Source organism: Athene cunicularia (assembly GCF_003259725.1).
Source record: "Athene cunicularia isolate RWA chromosome 2 unlocalized genomic scaffold, athCun1 chr2_part1, whole genome shotgun sequence".
NCBI lineage: Eukaryota > Metazoa > Chordata > Aves > Strigiformes > Strigidae > Athene > Athene cunicularia.
In genome coordinates, this window is record NW_020799095.1 from 95,544,936 (window position 1) to 95,565,637 (window position 20,702).

Here is a 20,702-nt window from a genome sequence, read left to right on the forward strand (position 1 = left end):
CCCCCCCACCCTTTAATTCTTAGGGAGAAGGAGAGGTTTCAGTTGGTTTCATCAACTTTCATGAGTCCTGCAGTGATTGTATTATCCTAGGCTTAGGAAGGTCTGTGTTATGTCTTAGTGAAGATATAACTTAGTAAAGAACACCGAGATTATTCTTTTAATTAAAAAAATATAAGTCAGAATGTCCACTGCTTATTGAATTCAGTAGATTTTACACTGGTCAAAGCAGAGTAAGGAGGAGTCTTGCTTTAAATCTTCTTCAGACATGTTAACTTTAAGCGGATTTTTTTTAGTAGCACTCTTAAAACCATATGTTTTTCAAGGTGCTTGGAAATCTCAATCTAAAGTAAGCCTATTCAATTGTCACATGGTGGAAGGAAAGAGATGTTGGCATTTCACTATAAGATGGGAGTGGTTGCAATATTTGACATAGTTTTTAAAGAGGACTTTTGGTGTCTAGTTAGATACTGGAGGTCTTCAGAAAGTTAAATAAATAAATAAAATTAGAAGTCTTTTTAAAAGGCCTTTCTAATTAATATCCTCAAATAATTTCATAACTTTCTGGGACAGAAAAAAATATTTATTCTATTGTACACCATTTAGTCAGTAGAATATACTTTATGACATCAGGCTATGCGATATAACTAACACTCAAAGAAGGAATTTGAATCAGATTATAAACTGTGAAAATTTATAGTCATGGTAATTTATGGAGAGCATTTTATAGTATGTGTATGATGCATATCATATGTATATACTATTGTAACATCTATCATCAAATGTAAGGGATTTCCACCTTTCTTTCTTAATATAATAATATCAGTAGATAAGTATATATACGGTAACAACAAATTTACTCAATTATTTTAGAACTGTGCAACAGAAAATATATCTGCAAGAGTTTTTATGGCATTAGAGTAAAGCATATTTCTTTCCACAGAAAACACACACAAAAAAACCCTTAATGTAGTTTCATAACAGGGGAGCTTTTGAGGCTTTTACAGATATAGAAGGTGGAAAAGCAAGGGAGTTGTGCTGTTTACTCTAAACCACATTTAAATCTCCTTTGAGTGTTATGTGCTAAAATCAGCATTTTTGACATCTTAATCCAAATGCATGAATTATCTTCCCACAAACAACAAGGAGATTAAGTGTTCTCTCAGCACCTTGCTGATTTAATACCTGCTTAACTCCTGCAGCATATCTCGCTCTCATTAAATGGCATACACATGGTTCATTTTTCTTTTTTTTTTTTTTAATTTTTTTTATTGAAAATCGTACATGTATGACTAAAAGTCATGGGTGATATCTTTCAGTTCCGTTACAAAATCTGTCTCATATATATATATATATACCTATATATATATATTTAATACAACTAGAAGCAAATCTAATTAATTATGAAACAATGATTGTCTACCAAAATGTAACTTAAATTAAATGTGTTGCAGATGATTAAAATTATTCTGTTTTCTCTGATAGAGCTGAAGGCCACTTTCACATAGTTAATAGATAATACTGGACTGCAAAACTTACAAAGCCTTAATGATAATTTCCCATCTCCCAGCCTGGTGTCACCCATACATTAGAATTTTAGTATAAGGATACTTCCTTCAGAAAAATACTTTTAGAGTGAGCATCATCGTCTATGGAGTACCTTCTGTTCACAAACATAGTCCTGCAAACAATTCTGTATGTGTCTCAGTAATTGCAGGTAAGACAAGTCATTTCAAGTTAGGTACAAGCAAAAAGTTTGCAGGAGCGGAGTCTAATTTAGGAACTCATCTACAGATTACCTAAAACAAACCAATCTGAAATAATACTTAAAACCACTATTTTACTTGAATATATGCCTTAGTATCTAGTAATAAATCATGAAAGATGAAGTATAAATATTGTCAGAATCATTAAAAAGTTTTCTTATTCTATGAAATCCTACTTCAAATCGTACAGTATTTTAACCAACAGCAGTTGTCCTTCTGTTTTGGCACTCCTGAACCAGTGTAGAAATTATGTGTAGTGAGTTAACACCTTTGGGTAAAAATACTCATGTGCAGCAGGATCTAAAGATGATTTCTGGAGTTAATAGCATTACTTGCTAACATAAGAAAGAAATTGAAAAGAGTCTTTTACTGTGATTCATCAGCAGCAAAAGAGAAGGGGAAGGAGAAAAGCAAGGTGTTTACAGTCTTGGAAGCATATAACATGTTTAACCTTGAAAATTAAATCTTGCATTGAAGACACTCCCAGCTACCTCTGTAGTCTTCTTTCCAAAAATCCAATGTACAAATACTTTATTTAAATGTCTCAGACTTTATAATGGCTCAGAAGAACAACTGCATGTCCTTGGAGCTGCTCTCCTTTCTGAGAGATGAATGGTGGGCGAGATTGCTTTACTGTAATTTCTCCATTTCCATGCTTCATTTCCTACATTTATCTGAGACTGGAGAAAAATCAGCATGTTCTGATAAGTCTAATACCATGAGGCAGTAAAATGGACCTGAATTTAGTGGAGATTGGAGCTCCAAAATAAATATAATACTTTATGTCAAATAATAATAAAAAAGGATAAATTCTCCTGTACAAATCAGAAGAGATAATAAAAAATAGCAAATAGATAGCAACATCTTTTCTATACCTACATGGGCATCACAGAATTTTTCAAACATAAGAATATCCCTCTATTTTTCTCATTTTATGTGGTTTGTAAACTACTTCAATAAATTGATAAACATTATGGAATTTCTTAGTATAAACAATAATTTTTCATAAATCTACCCAGAAAATTATAGACTTCTAATTAAATAGCTCTGAGAACAGAGAGAAGGAAAAAAAAAAAAAAAAAAAATTTTCATGTCTGTACTGCTTTTTGCCTAGCAATCTGCATGCAACACTGTAAAGAAAATTTGTTAAAAAAACCTTGCATCTGTAAGTATATATTGTAAAGTTTTATTGAATTTTATATTTTATTTTATAGATTTGTCTCTTCTTATGCTTATCTCATACGAGAGTCTGTTCTAGATATAGCAATAGTGCTAAAGCATCTACAAAGTATCACTGGCTCACTGAGGTCACAGTGCATAAGATACTCTTAAAAATGAGTTGCCTCTGCAGGTATCTGAGGGTTGCTATCTATTTGAACGTGGCTGAGCATTTCATTTTATCAAAAATGCCACCAAATGCTCATATTCTGTGTGGTCAGTGCAGTCCTTAGGACAAGTCTAATGAAGATATGTTCCACCAAGGCAAAAAAACCTAAAAGGTTAAAAATGGAGAAATATTTACAACTTTCTTCAGTCTGTAAGTTTAAGTTTTCTGTTTTAGTATTCTTCAGTGCATTTTCAGAGAAAGGTTCCAAGGCTATGAGTATAAGCAGTCTGGTCCAGTCCCATACATATCTGCAAGCCGTTTAAAGCGAGGACCCCAGTCACTGAGGTAATCGTAGTTCTGGTCAGAGTTTGAGCTGATCGAATCTAAAGAACTGAGTGACTCTGCCACCGAGCCATTCCCTTCAAATGCATATGTCTGCAGGGAGTCGTAGGGTGGCGCGCAGGGGTCCACGTCAGCTTCTTTTAGTCTTTCCCAGATAAATTCCCTAAATATAACATTATCTGGGATGCTTTTAAAAGTTGGTCTGCTCAAGAACTGAATCTCAGGTGTCACATCCCTTCTGGTCTTGGTGTCTCTGATGATGTTGAGGTTTCTCAAGGCAGCCATGTCAAAAGCCTCAGTGTCTTCTTCTCCACCACCCTCATCATCATACCTGACAATGTTCTCTCTGATATCTCTCTCTTCATCAAAAATGAGGGGCTCTTTTTTTCGTCGTCTCATGGTGACAATCAGCAAGACAAGAACTGGAACACAGAAAGACCAGAGTTTTAGCAATGCTGAAGTTTCCTCATTTCTTTTCCTAGTGGTGGAACTACTCATTAATTTATATGACAAAGACCCAAGGATATAGCAGGCAGTTTATGTAGTTACATCTGAAACCAGCAGGTTTTGAAACAGCTTTAAACCATAAGCTTTATAGATGTTAAAGAATCTATTTCCAAAACCATTCTGGATTAACGTCTTCATCTCTAATTCTATATCCTATGCTGTCCGCTAAACATAAATTTTAGGACTGGTTCAGTCCGACTATTACAATCTCACAGCCATGAAATACAAAAAAGACCTTTTCCTGAACTCTTAATTGCCCAAGTGATAAAAGTACATTCATAAAGTCACTGAATAGAATTTAACAACCATGATTTGGGAAGTGACTGAATTAAAGTATACGGCCAATCTCTGTTGAAAAAAAAAATAAAAATCGTAGATTGGAGAACACGGAATTGTTAAGCAATGTGTAAAATAAGACTGTCTTAGTTCATGGATTAGAAGTATCTCTATATAGATCTCACTTTTCTATAAAGTGCAAAGTACTGTACTTGCAGTTTATGTATTACATCTAATGAGAACTGCTAGAACTGGAGTTTATTGGATCAGCCAGTGCTAGAAAAAGTAATTGTTTTTTAAAATTTAATCCTTAAAATTTCTTTAAGATTGAAAGCTAGTACTAAACTTCAGTTATAGCCAAAATAAATGGGAGAAATTAACACAAGTCTCCTCTTGTTCAAACACAGTTTTGATAGAGAAACTTCATTGCTGACACACAATATATGGAACCAGTAATATGAATATTCCACCCATCTGTGGGACATAATGAAGTGTGATTCATCCTCCTAGAAAATGATTAATACTATATCGTAGCATCTGGATAACATTTGTGGAGTTAAAGATACTCCTAGAAGATAACAAGCATTGCTATGACTGTAAAAATAACAGTACATTGAAAAGTGTCATTCCACATTCAATTAATCTCTTCTGATTTTATGTTTATTTTTAATCTTAAGAATATCTGGTTATATACATTCATATGCCTAAGGTTTGGAATCTTTACTTACAGTACTTTGATATGCCAAATAAATGCTGGAGAAACATATGGAGAAGCAAAAGTGATATAGGTAAAATTACGCTTGAGCTTCCCTAGGTAGTCTCTAAAATGGCCTCCATAAATTGTATGATGTAGGACTGCCATTCTTGAAAAGCCCTCCTTTTCATGGAGGAATTCTTAAAATCAATGTCAATCTAGTGATCATGAGGCATGATTCAATATTGGGAACACTTGGTTAGAATAAATCAGTAATTCAGAAACTATGTATGCAGAAAACCGCATCGTATGTCTATGGAAGTTATCGTACTCTTTGTAATTGGGTACAGCATGGGATGATTTCAAAGGTAGATTTTCTGCAATTCTTTCTATTTTCCTTTGGAGCCATGCATGTCTAAAATTAAAAGTGGAGCAAGTTCATTTTTTTTCTAAACTTTTTGACGAATATCTTAGGCAATATTTTTCCCCTTTTTTCAGTAGCTACCAGGCACACATCTAATGATCCATTTACTAACAGATGCCTTGTGACTCTATACTACTGCAGCATCAGCATCACTCTTTCACTTTTTTGCCCCTGGCATCTCTCTTATTCATGCTTTATGTATTGAATTCAGAAGCCACTAGTTTGGGACATTTTGCTTGGAATGATATTTACATAAGGAGTTTGACAGTATAAGATATTGACCTTTAAAATGGCTTTCGTAAAATTTCAAAACATTCTGATATTTGTATGATACAAATTGAGCTGCAAATTATACAGCAGAGAACATAAAATTGTCATCAGAGACAACAATTGCACTCCCCTTTAAATATTTTTTCCTTATTGTAAAATATATTTTAAAGTGATAGACAATTAGCTTGCTGACAGTACAAATATACATTTAAGCCAGGATTGCTATTGACTTTTTTTTTTTTTTTTTTTTAACATTTACTTCCACAATTTTTATTGCTATATAAGTAAGCAGCTAATCATTTCTTTTACTCAAGTGTAAATGCATTTTCACACCACTGTCTCTGTTAACATAGTTCAATTTAAAAGTTAAATACTTGCTAATAAGTGAAAAATCTGAAACTTAGTGGGCAAGTCCACCTAACAGTACAATAAAAATTGGGATACAATGAGTGTTCTATATAATATTCCTTGTACATCTCACACTTGCTTGAAGCCAAGAAAAATATAGAGTCTTTCTAAAGGTTAAACATTTTAGCATTTAGATGGCTTTATGAGATTATTAATTTCTAGCCTTTCCAACAGCTATGAACAATAAAATTTAACTTCTAAATGAACAAAGCTTTAGCTGCATTGCAGGAACTGATGATGAATACAAGTCCCAAACAAATTTCACTGATAACTAAATCAAGTGCAAATGGTTTTAAAGTTTATCCATTTGTCATTAAGTCATGACGTTGGGGTTCTTTTATAACAAAAGCAGAGATTAAGACAGTAATTAGAGACTGGCTGAACATCTAGAAAAACCTAATTTTATGCTTTTCAGTGAAGAAGTAATATAATGAAAAATGCTTTATGGCCATATATATTGCACATTGAGGCCTCTAGTTTGGCTCGATACTGGTACACCAAACTCATCCTAAAGACATGAAATGGCAATACTGATTTTGTATGTCATTTAGCAAATAAATAAACCAATCTGTATTAGAAGTAACCAATTATAAAGTTTAAATAAACCCAGCTAATAAAGGTAGAACTAAACTAACCTTTTAGTTCTGGTTTACCTGAATTATTAGAAATGTTGATTTTGCTTAACAGGTACAATAGCCAAGAGAAAATGTCGTTTTTATTTCTTTTAGTTGTGATAATATATAGTTTTATGCTTCTGTCAGTATAGGTGTAATGATAATATAGTTTCAGTTCACCTGAATTAGTCTTTAAACAAACACCTTTAAATACATTAGTGGATTTTTGCTTTACCATTTTGCTTTACGGAATTATTATGAAATTTCCATTTTGGTATGATCTGGTAAAAAGTCAGGTTTAGGTCACAAGCATATTTCTCTGTTTTAGTATTAATTTTTCCTTTTGTACTGAGGGCAACTGCAACATAATTGTAAGGAAGCCATAAAAGCCCTGAGACAACCTGGGATCATGCTGTTTATACTCTACACCCCTAAGCCTGGCATTTACTATAGCAATAAGCTGCATCAGCTGCAAGCAAATCTGCACATTGGTTTCTGCCTTAGGTGTGTCATGATTCATAAAGCTGATGACTGGAGATCTTCAGCCATCTAAGCAGCACACTAATAACCTATTTAGATATACCTTGAATTTGACAGTACAGTCAGATAAAATTTGGGGATTACAGAGGCCAAGACCCAGGAAACGTGCATTTAATTCCCATTTAACAACTTCATATATAACTGTTGCTTAATCAGTTTGGATTGATATTTGCAAAATAACTTTGACCTTTAAATGTTCACATTGAGTGACTCTAATAGGCTCTATAACTTTCAGAAAATACCTTCTGCATTGCTTACTCAATCACCTTCTAATTTCACAGAATCATCAAGGTTAGAAAAGACCTTGAAGATCACCGAGTCCAACCATTAACCTAACATTGGCAGTTCCCAACTACACCATATCCCTCAGCACTATGTCGACTCTACTCTTAAACACCTCTAGGGATGGGGACTCCACCACTTCCCTGGGCAGCCCATTCCAACATCTAACAACCCGTTCTGGAAAGAAATGCTTCCTAATAACGAGTCTAAACCTTCCCTCGCACAACTTGAGGTCATTCCCTCTTGTCCTATCGCTTAATACTTGGTTAAAGAGACTCATCCCCAGCTCTCTGCAACCTCCTCTCAGGTAGCTGTAGAGGGCGATGAGGTCTCCCCTCAGCCTCCTCTTCTCCAGACTAAACACCCCCAGTTCCCTCAGCCGCTCCCCGTACGACCTGTGTTCCAGACCCTGCACCAGCTTCGTTGCCCTTTTCTGGACACGCTCGAGTCATTCAATGTCCTTTTTGTAGTGAGGGGCCCAAAACTGAACACAGGAATCGAGGGGCGGCCTCACCAGTGCCCAGTACAGGGGTCAGATCCCTTCCCTGTCCCTGCTGGCCACGCTATTGCTGACACAAGCCAGGATGCCATTGGCCTTCTTGGCCACCTGGGCACACTGCTGGCTCCTGTTCAGCCGGCTGTCAATCAGCACCCCCAGGTCACTCTCTGACTGGCAGCTCTCCATCTCTTGGATACCTCCAAATTAAAACAGTTATGGAATCATCAATTTTAAAACTGCAAGACCAAACCCCACACATACTACATAATCACATTCTGTAAACATTTTATTTATTTAGAGAATAAGTTCCTTATGACTAAGATGGTTTCTTCTTGTTTGTTAATCACACATTTATGTGTTCTAATGTAATTGGGTTCTTTTAGGTATTGTGATAATAATAAAAAAATCCTTGTCGTTCAACTAAAAAAGGATAGTTTAAATTTCTATTTTGAGCTTTAATCAATGTATTATTAACTAGTAAAGTCTAATACCACACTACTAGGAGGCTTTCTGTAGTGTTTCTAAGAAAACGGGTGGTTCTAATAGATTATATTCAGAAACACGGAAGATAAAAATAATGAAAAAGCATTATGTCAATCTAGCTTTCCATTGTTTCAATACAAAGAATATCTTTAACCTCTTAAATATGATTATGTTATTTTTCTTTTTTTTCTTTTTTTTTTCTGTGATTTTATGTACACATTTTATGCTAAACACTTGTTAAAAAAACAATTATTGTGCCTGAAAGATGCTAACTGAAAAACAAATTACTTTGAATTAAATTACCATATAATTTTCACAGGACTTAAGAAATTCCTACTTCTCTAAAAATAATATACAGTCTAAAATTAATACAAACTAGCTTTTCATATGCTTTTTTCATAGAATAAATGACAAGTTTTTGTTGTTGTATTTATTTTTTTTATGTTTCTTTTAAATGTAGCATAACTGCAGAGTGAATAATTATAAAGATATTTTCAGTAATTAACAAAGTACTGGAATTTTCTTGTGGAATAAAATCCAGAATTTAATCTCTATCAGTCAATATGAGGAGAGAAAAAAGATTTTTGTAAAAAGTTTTTAATTTTTAAAAAATATTTTAGTTTGAAAAAAATAGTCTACACTATGTTACACACAATTATAATTAATTAGTATGCTTTAGTAACATTCTTCCTTCTTAGCACCAGTGAAAACATTATGCTTATAGGTAATTGATTGATTGCTTAAGTAAAAATAATAAGACTAAGAAATCCTACTGGGACAATCTGAGCTTTGATTAAGAAAAATGTTTATTTAATAGACAAATGGTTGCACAGGGTAAGAACAAGTATCAATGTACATCATACTAACTTTAAGAAGACAAAGCCTTCTTGAGAATTCAAGATACTAGTGCCAGAATGTATGTATCCATGACATTTCCGCAAATCTCATGCTTCCTCCTCTTTACAACTGGCACTCAAGTTGAGATGATGACATTGATGAATGTGACTGGATTTTCACTGAATATTAATCTTGGGTCAGAAAAAAAAAAAAAATTGCTTAAGTAGCCTGTCTCCTCTTTTCACTGATAAACTCTTACACAAAAAGGTTCATCCCTTGGTCCCAGCGCTGGAACCACTTGCCAGCAGCTAAAGCCTATTTTGATGCTGTGCTAGTGGATCTTCAGGATTTTTTTCTCAAGAATGGATGTGAAAAGATAAAGAGAAAAGGAAAAAGTAAATTCCTAGCAGTGTTACCATTCAGCTGATCCCAGAAAATGTCTTCTAGGATCAAATAAAAGAAGAAGATAGTCTCTGGGACCAGACAAGCAACACTTGACTGGGGTTTCACTGGTCAGCAGTGATGCTTAAACACCTCTTCCTTGTGAAGACTGGCAGCTGCCTGGGAACAAATCAGTAGCAGGATACAGTACCAAAATGCAAGACTCAAAGCCAGGATTAGCATACCAATGCAGCCTAAACAGTTTCTGCAGTTTTGAACTGTACTCAAAAGGAACAGTTTAGATTGGAAGTGATGACAGCACATACAATTATATGTTTCGATGAACAGTGGTGATAAATTCAGACAGCTGAATTTGGATGTCCAATTCTTTGACAAATAAAATTAATGGTAAAACAGTCATGTGCAAGATTCCTTTTCAGTGCAAATCCTGTTGTTTGAACACTATGTTCAGAGAGCTTATCTTCAATTCTTTGCCAGATGTTTGTTTGGCACACTCTAAAAATGACCAGAATAAACCCTCAGATTTCTTGATTTATTGTTTTATTTGAATGCTGGTGTACTGAGTAAAATAAGCAAGTTATTGTCTGGTAACATGCTATGTCTCCACTCAATGCCCTTCTTTAAGATATATGGCTCTTATTTAAGAAAAACTTATGCTCAGGCCAGGCTGCATTGTATCTAAAATAGTTTCTCATGTAATCTTCTGAAACTCCCTTTTTATATATAACAGAAATAGTGATATTTCAATTTCAGATTAAATTAATAGTTATTGTTGCAGAACTTTTCTTCTGAAGTACTTTGGACCAAAGTTTTAAATCAGTGTTTTTCCACTGATGTCAATGCTCGTTGACATGACAGAATGTTTTGTATATCTTTTTGAACTCTACCATTAGTTTCATGTCCAAATAAAGTTCATTTGGGTGTATAAATAACCTGGAAATGCTGCTAGAGAAATGGCACTTTAAAAGTGCTCATTAAAACTTTTGTCAATCATTTCCTTCCATTTCTCCTTAAACCTAGGCCTAACCATGAGTTGAGTTTAAACAATCTTATGTTGTTAGGGTTTTTTGTCACAAAGATGAATAACTCTGGAAATGCCACCTCTTATACATAGCTAGTGAGTAAGTCAGCTGGGTTCATTGCAGAGGTAGTGATTTTCCTTACTCAGTAACAACAGTGCAAGAGAATTTTCTTTTTTTGAGTCCTTTAGAAATGTTTGTATCAAAAGGGACATTTCCTTCTAATGGTTTACAGTGAGGTGAATCAAAGTCAATAAGAAGAGAAATCTATACATTGTTGAAACACTGCCATGAACAGGAGTGTGGACAAAAGTCTCTTGATTTGACCTGTTCAAATTACTTGGATAACAGTGACAAATATATCACCATTGGGTTTATACCAAACTGAGGAGACTATGGCCTTCCCCTTTCCCTTAGACTGGTATGTCCAGACAGGGAGTAGAAAAATCTCTCAATTGGTAACAACACTCAAGAAAATTCTTGTGTGATGAATTGATACCCTTGTTAGCATGTCAACTGACAATAAGCAAAACTGCACTTTTGCTCACCTGCATCCTGCAACATGTAGATGCAGGATGATCCTTCATCTTTGCTCCTTGATTTGGGCCTTTACTAATAGCATGTAGTTATTTTGTTTAAGGACTAGGTATGAAATGAGAAATGTTAACCAAACTAACATATTGACATTGCTCCACTGTTTTCCACTGTCTTATCTACTTGCAGTTTTACTAGACCACATAAAATCCAGCTGTGCTACCAGTTGCAGAATTAACAAAAGATCATCCTGTAAAAGATGTTCAATTAAATGAGTCCCATCAGTAGATTGCACCTGTTATATTTTCTGAATGTCTTTTGTTCTATGCAAATCAATAAATGTTTAAAAATAGTTATATCTATGAAAAAGGGCACACACTGATACTGGTTATATGGTGAGTCTGTTAAACCAAATACTTCTGCAAACTGCATTGTTTATCTCTTAAATATCTTTTTTCTTTTACTATTGTTTCATATATACATATGGAGATAGCTTGATATAGAAACTAAGTATCTGAACTTGAAAATCCCAAACTAAAGATTTTGTGCGATTCATGATACCGAATGCTGTTCTGCCTGGAATGTTAGATGTCCATGTTTAGAGAAATTGTGTGTGTGTGTGTGTTGAAGCTCATATACATAAATATATATATATATATATATATACACACATATCTTTTACTACTATACATTGATCAGAATATAAGGGAAACAGGAATAAGACATACCTAGCAGTGTCAGGACACAAGCCAATATTGCTATCAGAGCTCCAGTGCTAAGTCCTGCAGGCAAGATATATGCTTCTGCATTGCATGTCTGAGCAATACCATCTGCATCACAATCACAGACTCTGATGGTGAGGGTATTAGTGCTACTAAGTGAAGGTGATCCACTGTCCACTATGAATATTGGCAAGTAGAAAACAGACTGTTCCTGTCTTCGGAACCCATTTCTTCTGGTTAATACTGTTGCAGTGTTATCTAGGTAAAGGAATAAAAAGATAAATATAAAATACATGACATTTCTAAAACAAAATTTTAAATAATATAGTCTTTTGCTTAAAAGACTTCATAAACACATATATATTATTTCAACAAGATCACCTTTCCTGGTCATGTATTTTTGAAGCTGTAGAGATAAAATCAGCTGAGAAATGATACCTAACTAAAGAAAAATATTTTCTCTTTTCTATGAAAGACTGTTTCAGTATTGTAACTGCAGAGGTCTATTTGGTTTTACTTAAGATCACAGTTGCAAACTCTTGATAGGTAGTTGAAGATGAAATTGTTATAAAAAAGAAAAAAATTACCCTTCAGTGATCAGATTAAGTATCTGCATACCTGTTTCCATGGATCTATTTCAATTATTTACAGACATAGATAGCATATTAGCGGAAAGGATTAACATATTAATAGGAGAATAAGTTCTGAAGACCAATAAAATATTTTTTGAATATAAAAAAAAATCCAGTTGGTGAACAAATATAGATAATTGCACATGTAAAAAAGACATGCACTTGTTTTCAGACTCATATGAGAGTCAAGATGACTAATATAATCAGTCTGAAATGTGTGATTCAACACTGCTGTGACTTGTGTGATTAGAAAGTCCATGTGTTCCAGAAAATATGTGCAAAACTCACTGTGTTCAATACAGGTTGACAGCTCCTGAGAGGTAGGGAGTTACATCTCCTAGAATGTATAGAAAAGGTCGGTCGGTTGATCTGTCTGTCTATCTATTTATCTATCTATTTATTGACAGGTATATCAATAGCCCTGTAAAGTTATCTTACTGTGTCATCTATTATGACTGATCTGGTAAAATATGCAAACACTTCTTCATATACAATCATATGAGATATGCATATAATTATTTATCATTGAAAGAGGCAACTGCTGCTGTGACCTGTAATTCCACTGACTTTACTGGCGTTGCCAAGGCACATTATTAGTTTTTTCCCATTTTAAGTTCTCTGGAAGAGGATCTGCCTTTTCATTAAATACTTCACAGTTTTTCTAACAATAGCATATTTCTGAATAGAGTCTTACTCTAATGCATTTTTATTGTTTTGATCATTATTACTATTACAGTCTTTAGTTTTGACCTGCAAGCTGCTCATATGAAGAAAATCGAGCATGTCAATAACTATACACAGAGTAAGGCAATAACTAGCTGTGTGAGAGAACTTTATTAGGTCACATGTTATACATAGTGAATGTTGTTCAAAGTCTGTCTGTAAAAACAGTATCCTTTAGTCCACCATATGTCTGTTTTTCTTGCTTTATTAATAAGGATGACTTTGTAGCTCTAGTTTAGTACTGATCCATAAAAGTGCAATGCAGGAGTAATGTAGTGTCTATTCAGTTTTATTTGCTACAACTAATAGCTAAACTGACTGATACATGCCCAGCTGCCATACTATGAAGTGCAGCTAATGAGAACACTAATTAGAAGCGTGTTCTCAGAAATTTTAACTAATAGAAACGTGATGTCAATGGGAGTCTACATAAGTCTTTGGGGAAATAGTCACAAGAAGTCTGTGTAAATATCATAGGCAGCTTCCATTATCAACAGCATTCTTCAACAGGTGGTGTACTTTCTGCAAAAATGTTTTTTGCTGGGAAAAAAATGAAAAAAAAAGAAAAAAAAAAAAAGAAAAAAAGACCCTCTCCATTTACCATGCACTTATTTTTTATTCCCTGACATATTAATAAAACATGAATCCCTGGACATTTTTCAGTCCCTGCCCCAAGGTAAAATCTTACTTAGATAAAGCCTATAAATACAAAGAAAAAAAAATGTGAGAAGCATGATTTCTGGGGGGGAAAAAAAAAATAAAAATATTTGAAGCTGTTCTGCTTAGCTCAAGGCTTTAAATGATTCAAACAGCAGCTTAATTCCCTTGACAAATAATCTGTAGATAAAATTATTTCTGAAGCTCACTGTAGTTTAGTTTATGTCCTTACCAGATAGAAGTTTACATAGGTCATAATCAGCACAACACATTTGAAATGAAAGGTGTTAGTGGTGAATATTTACTCAAACAAAATGTCCTCACCTTTGTTGTCCTGCAGGGTAAAATTGTGGTTATTTGCTGCCTCTGCTGTTAAACTGAAGTAGAACTGATGGCCATTTGGTGGGTCATCTTTATCAATTGCACTGATTTTTTGGATCACCTGTTTTGAGATACATGGGGGTTTCATTATTTGGAATGGTAAGAAGCATAAATACATGTACATTGTATAACCTATGAAAGTATCAACCATCCCTTGAGTCCTGTTCATATTGCATTTTGGTTTTCTAATCTCCTAAACCTGTAACAGACACTATTAAAACTAAAATTTTACTCAACTCTTTACTTCCCTTTACCAACCTTATTGGACAAAAGCAATGACCTGCAGGGCCTGTGAGAAAGTTAGGTCCTGTCATTCACCAGAGCTTGGAGTATGAACTACATAACAGTGGAAGAACTGTATCTTCTGGATGCCCTTTATGTAGTTATCAGTGGCTGCAATCAATATAAACTTTCGCAAGGAGATTATTATGCTTTTGAGCACTTTAATACACGTTTCTGTTTTTTTGGGGGGTTTTTGTTTGTTTTTTTTAATACCATGATAAATAAAAAGCCAAGTCATAAGTATACTAATATTTTCTGGGATTTCTTTTTATTCCTATCATTATATTTTCCAGTTTTATTGTCTAAAACTCTGTCAAAATCTGCCTCTATAAAAAGTGTCACTTGCTGAAAATTCATAAAACATGAATATGCAGAACTAACTCTTCTGACTAGCTCACAGGAAAACAAACAGGTACTCCAATAACAGCATGCATATTCTATGTTTCACATGAACATAAACTAATAATCACAGTGTTTTCCATTAAGAATTTAAATTATGCTGTGATTTTGAAATGTGCAATAATCAACACCTGCCACAGGAAGGTCAATAATCTGGGAGATAACACAGAAGTGTAAAGTTGCCCAGGGAATAAGTGGGATCTATGTTGGTGAAGCATCTACTAGTTTTCTGGGAGAGAGAAGAGAAAATGAATTTTTTTTTTTTTTCTCTGAGGGTTTACAAAGTAGAGAGGAAAAGTCCAAATATGAGAGACACCAAGGATGAACAACATCAGATACTTTTAGTTGAGTCTAGGACTACTTGAAAGACATTTAAGGAGTTAAAAACACTGGAGAATATGGTAGGGAAACATCCCCCTTGAGAAATTGTGGCCTTATGGTCCATACTTCCTAAGGGACATAAAAGTGCATACTTGTTTTAGGCATGGTAGGCCTTTAGTCTCAGAATAACTTCTGTGTTATGATTTCCCACTTCCCAGAAAAAAAGGAGGCAGTATGCATTCTTAATATTAGTCAAAATCAAGTGAGTTTAGAAAAATGTGTCAGTTAAATCAGTAAGAAAGACAGAGCTTCAACAAGTAATTTTTATACCTGAGTCTTTCTCTTCAGAGTTATGGTGCAGATGTTAGGGTTTGATTAGTGTTTCCTTGTATTCCACAACAAACATAATTTTTACTGCCATAAGATGATTATATTTGATCTTAAAGCCAGCAGACTTTCATAAGGAATTGCTTCCTTTCTGAAAAAAAAAAATATAAAAAACCTAACAAGTCATACCTGACCAGGTTGAGCATTTTCACAGACAGTTGTCTCGTACTCCATGGCAAACTCGGGAGCATTGTCATTGATGTCAAGGATAGTGATGGCTACATAACCTCTCCCAATCTGTGCTGGATTTTCTATAGGAAAATAAGCCAACAAAACAATCAAAATCCTTGGAAGTTATTCTTTGGGTCAGTACATTTTCCATTTTCATTCTTTTGCAGATACATGTCAAATCAATTACAAACTCTACTAGAAAGACAAAGTAAGGTCTTGGCTTGATCTTCTAGACCTAGTGGAAACAACGTTTATGTTTTCCAGCTGCTTAAAATAAACTAAGATTTAACTCTCAGGGATAAACTGAAACAGCACTGAATCACATCATATGTAAGAGCAAGATGATGTAAAACCATTGCCAAGGGGTATAGCTAGCCAGAACAGCACTATCTATTTCAGGAATAGCATGGCTATTATGGGTTAAATATATTTTTGTTGCAATTCAGATTGATCAGGCTATTAAGAAGTTAAAATCAGAATTCCATCAGCTATGTATAACAGAAGAAAGAGGAAGTTGTATTCCCAAGCAAGTCCCAAATTATTTAAAGTGCACAAACCTAAGTATTTTAACACTGTCATTAATATGTTAAACACCTTAAATATGAATCACATTCTTAAACTGGTGCGGATCTCTAGACAAAATATTAATCTGTTCTGGGTCCAATGTCATAATTTAATCTTAAATAGTAGATATTTTTTGACTAATAATAAAAGACATTAGTGTGTGCTATATTATTTTGCTAGATAACACTTCTGGTTTAGATCAAGGAAATGAGAAATTACATTATTTTTTTACCTCAAGTGATGACATTAGTGATGGAACAAGGCAGAATGAAAAACTGTACAAACCTTCAAATACATATCTATCTTTTTATAGGGTATTGCAACCACATTTCAGTAAATATTCTAAGTACTTAAAGCAATACATCCAAATGTAAATCACTTGGTTTGGTTTGGGTTTTTTATTCCACATGTGAAATACTAGAGGAGTAATCAGTTTTGATACCAGCTTTTTTCTCTGCTGATCTAAGCTTATGAAAACCAAACCAGTCGTGAATATATAATAAAACATTGTAGGGTATTATCTGTGCTCCTAGATTCTTACTTGTGTCAGGTATACTCCTTATCTACCTTGTGAGTTGTGTTACTACCCAGGAAAAAATTTGGTTTCCAATCTGGCCTCCCAGACAAAAACTCTACTCCTGACAATACAAGATAAATTAATAAAGACAATAAATGATAAACATTAGCTTTCACATTAAACATTAAATTAACTTAATTGAAATCAAGAAGTGAAGATTTTGAAAACAGCAGCCCAGAGAACTGATAACTCTTTTATTATCACAGTGCAACAGAGCAGTAATAAGGATAAAATTTGAAGAAATAAATCCTTCAAACATAAAGGCAAATATATATAGTTTTTCACAGAATGTATTCAGAGCTTTAGGTTTAAGCTTGCATTAACAGAATTTTTGTTGTAGGTGCCTGAAGTGCTCAAATCTTCAACAATTTTTATCTCTACACCAGAAAAGATACCAAGTACAAAATATCCTCTTTCGTCTTACCTTAGAGTCAGGAAGCTGAAACCACACAAGCATTCACATCCCCTTTCCTTCATAGTTTTAAGAATGCTGTGGTTGACCAACAGCAATCAACTCTAAGTGAGTGCCATCACTAAGATGAGCTAACTGCTCTCATCTATACCCTGTATCACTTTTCTTCTAATGATACTTCAGTTGAGGCTGCTGACTTAGCATATTTCATCTTCCTTTGTACTTGTTTTTCACAAGTCAAAAGACTACACAGGGTGTGAGGCAAAGGAAAAAGCACATAGTTTATCTGTTGTATTTCTTAAGTTTTAACACATCGATGTCTTTTGCATTGAGGAAAAAGATATTTTTAATCTTCCATGGTTTGAAACTGTCATGATTTCTCTCAATGCAGCTGATCACAGCCAAGCTGAAGTTTTACACATAAACAGACAATAAAATCTTTAAATTGTTACTTACGACTCTCCATAGCCAGAACTGTGATATTATGAACAGCATTAGTTTCCCTGTCCAAAGATTTGGCAGTTGTAATGACTCCACTGTTGGCATCAATATTGAAATACCTCTCCAGGTCTGTGTTTCTATCTATTGAGTATCTAGGTGAGGAATGAAAGAAAACTTTTGATTTATGTTCAGTTACAGCTTGTGAAAAAGTTTAATTGATTTCTTATTAGAGAGCTCCTTTTTGCACTCTTTCCCCGTTTTGAGCTTTGTTTTGTCCAGTTTCTCTGGGGTGTTGAGAGCAGCAAAGCTGTATGCAGAGGTGAATGTTACACAGTGACCTGGGCTGACAGTGGTAGGCTCTGTTCCCACAGCATCCTCTTAAGTGAAGTTATAGTTATTCCCCCTCTCTTTCCTTTCTTCCTCTCTGCTGCAAGGCAAACTAATTTATTCATGGAATAGCATTCTCCTGAACCCCAGCTAAGGAGAAGGTGAGTTGGAAGTTTGCTACATGGTTGTACCAGCCTAGCACTGCTCCCATGGGGGCTGGCAGTTTGAGCACAGAGCTTTCTATCACCGGCAGAAGAGCCCCTGAGTCACCCAGAGCTGCAGGGTCAGGGAAAAAAAAGAGAGATGATGCAGAGTAGGTCAAGGGATTGCATGTCATCACTGTCAGCTCCTGGTGCTTTACTGTCGTTAGACAAACATAGGCTCATGCCCTTAACTCTTTGGCTTAACATATCTTTTACTTCCAAATTTGTTTTAGGAAGGGGAAATGAGCTCCTTAGCAAACAAAAAATAGCATAAGGGAAAAGGTCAAAATGCCTGTGAGTGTTTTGCTTATAATCCTTTTGAGAGAAAGGGACAGTTGATTAGGCAGATTTACAGCTGGAATATTCTTGACATTCGATTTAATATTGGGTGAGATTCTTGCACTCTCATTTAGATCAAGTATGTACTCCAGAGCACTTCCCTACACTCAGGATGAATTAAAGTGTCTGAATCAGACTGATTCATTTCAAATCATTACAATTACAAATTGTAATTGTACAATTGATCCTTACAAATACTGTCACACTGATGATACATTAGATTATTGATAAAAAGTTTACCAAATCCTTTGAACAACATGGCAGGAAATAATTATGGAAGATAGTTAAACAACAGGACTTTCCAGGTATACTGATCTTATGACTTAGATCCCAGGTATGGTGATCTAGTGATCACTATTTTTTTTTTCTGTGTTGTGATATAACAGCTTCTACTTTGTTGTATTATTGTGGTTTTATCTACACCTCTTGGCTGCAAAATCTTAGAGCAGACACTTGTTACATAATTAGAATTGTTTTACCGCATTATGTCACAGTGAGAGGGAAACCAGAGTAAAGAGTTGTAACAACAGTAACAGCAGTTTTCATGGATTAAGGAGATCCCTCTCTTCTATTTTTCCCTCATGTTATGTTAACTGTAGTTCATTTTTTACTTTATTTCATGCCAGCACTATTATTTATTTGTTCAGCAGTGTTCTTCAGCTGTTTTGAGGCTGGCAGGTTTCCCCATGAGACTATGCTTGTCATCTCTGCTATGTAGTCAATCTTGGCAGGCCCTGTATCTGGGAGTCAATCTCCTGCCAACCCTTAGATCTCCAATTATTAACACTATCACTACACAATTTGAAGAGCCAAAGACCTTTCTTTAAAATATAGTAAGAAATTAAGAAGGAAAGAAGGAGGAGAGGTGAGAAAGAAAAAGGAAAAGAAAGCAAGAAAACAATAAAAGGGGAAGGGAAGGGAAGGGAAGGGAAGGGAAGGGAAGGGAAGGGAAGGGAAGGGAAGGGAAGGGAAGGGAAGGGAAGGGAAGGGAAGGGAAGGGAAGGGAAGGGAAGGGAAGGGAAGGGAAGGGAAGGGAAGGGAAGGGAAGGGAAGGGAAGGGAAGGGAAGGGAAGGGAAGGGAAGGGAAGGGAAGGGAAGGGAAGGGAAGGGAAGGGAAGGGAAGGGAAGGGAAGGGAAGGGAAGGGAAGGGAAGGGAAGGGAAGGGAAGGGAAGGGAAGGGAAGGGAAGGGAAGGGAAGGGAAGGGAAGGGAAGGGAAGGGAAGGGAAGGGAAGGGAAGGGAAGGGAAGGGAAGGGAAGGGAAGGGAAGGGAAGGGAAGGGAAGGGAAGGGAAGGGAAGGGAAGGGAAGGGAAGGGAAGGGAAGGGAAGGGAAGGGAAGGGAAGGGAAGGGAAGGGAAGGGAAGGGAAGGGAAGGGAAGGGAAGGGAAGGGAAGGGAAGGGAAGGGAAGGGAAGGGAAGGGAAGGGAAGGGAAGGGAAGGGAAGGGAAGGGAAGGGAAGGGAAGGGAAGGGAAGGGAAGGGAAGGGAAGGGAAGGGAAGGGAAGGGAAGGGAAGGGAAGGGAAGGGAAGGGAAGGGAAGGGAAGGGAAGGGAAGGGAAGGGAAGGGAAGGGAAGGGAAGGGAAGGGAAGGGAAGGGAAGGGAAGGGAAGGGAAGGGAAGGGAAGGGAAGGGAAGGGAAGGGAAGGGAAGGGAAGGGAAGGGAAGGGAAGGGAAGGGAAGGGAAGGGAAGGGAAGGGAAGGGAAGGGAAGGGAAGGGAAGGGAAGGGAAGGGAAGGGAAGGGAAGGGAAGGGAAGGGAAGGGAAGGGAAGGGAAGGGAAGGGAAGGGAAGGGAAGGGAAGGGAAGGGAAGGGAAGGGAAGGGAAGGGAAGGGAAGGGAAGGGAAGGGAAGGGAAGGGAAGGGAAGGGAAGGGAAGGGAAGGGAAGGGAAGGGAAGGGAAGGGAAGGGAAGGGAAGGGAAGGGAAGGGAAGGGAAGGGAAGGGAAG

At 35.8% G+C, this 20,702-nt stretch overlaps 1 protein-coding gene across 2 annotated transcripts in view; it reads right to left on the bottom strand.

Annotated features, from left to right (window-relative positions):
• Positions 1-2,848: 2,848 nt before the first annotated feature.
• Positions 2,849-20,702, bottom strand: part of CDH7 (cadherin 7) — a 72,589-nt gene continuing 54,735 nt past the window's right edge. Inside the window, exons 7-11 of one of the 2 annotated variants that reach the window (XM_026841759.1) lie at positions 17,906-18,042; positions 15,855-15,976; positions 14,280-14,397; positions 11,950-12,201; positions 2,849-3,854 (exon numbers count right to left, since the gene is read on the bottom strand). In XM_026841759.1, the coding sequence (XP_026697560.1) occupies positions 3,361-3,854; positions 11,950-12,201; positions 14,280-14,397; positions 15,855-15,976; positions 17,906-18,042 (1,123 nt within the window). In that variant the 3' untranslated portion in view covers positions 2,849-3,360. Of the gene's footprint in view, positions 3,855-11,949; positions 12,202-12,835; positions 12,913-14,279; positions 14,398-15,854; positions 15,977-17,905; positions 18,043-20,702 lie in introns of those variants that run through there. The other variant, XM_026841760.1, reaches the window with a different exon arrangement.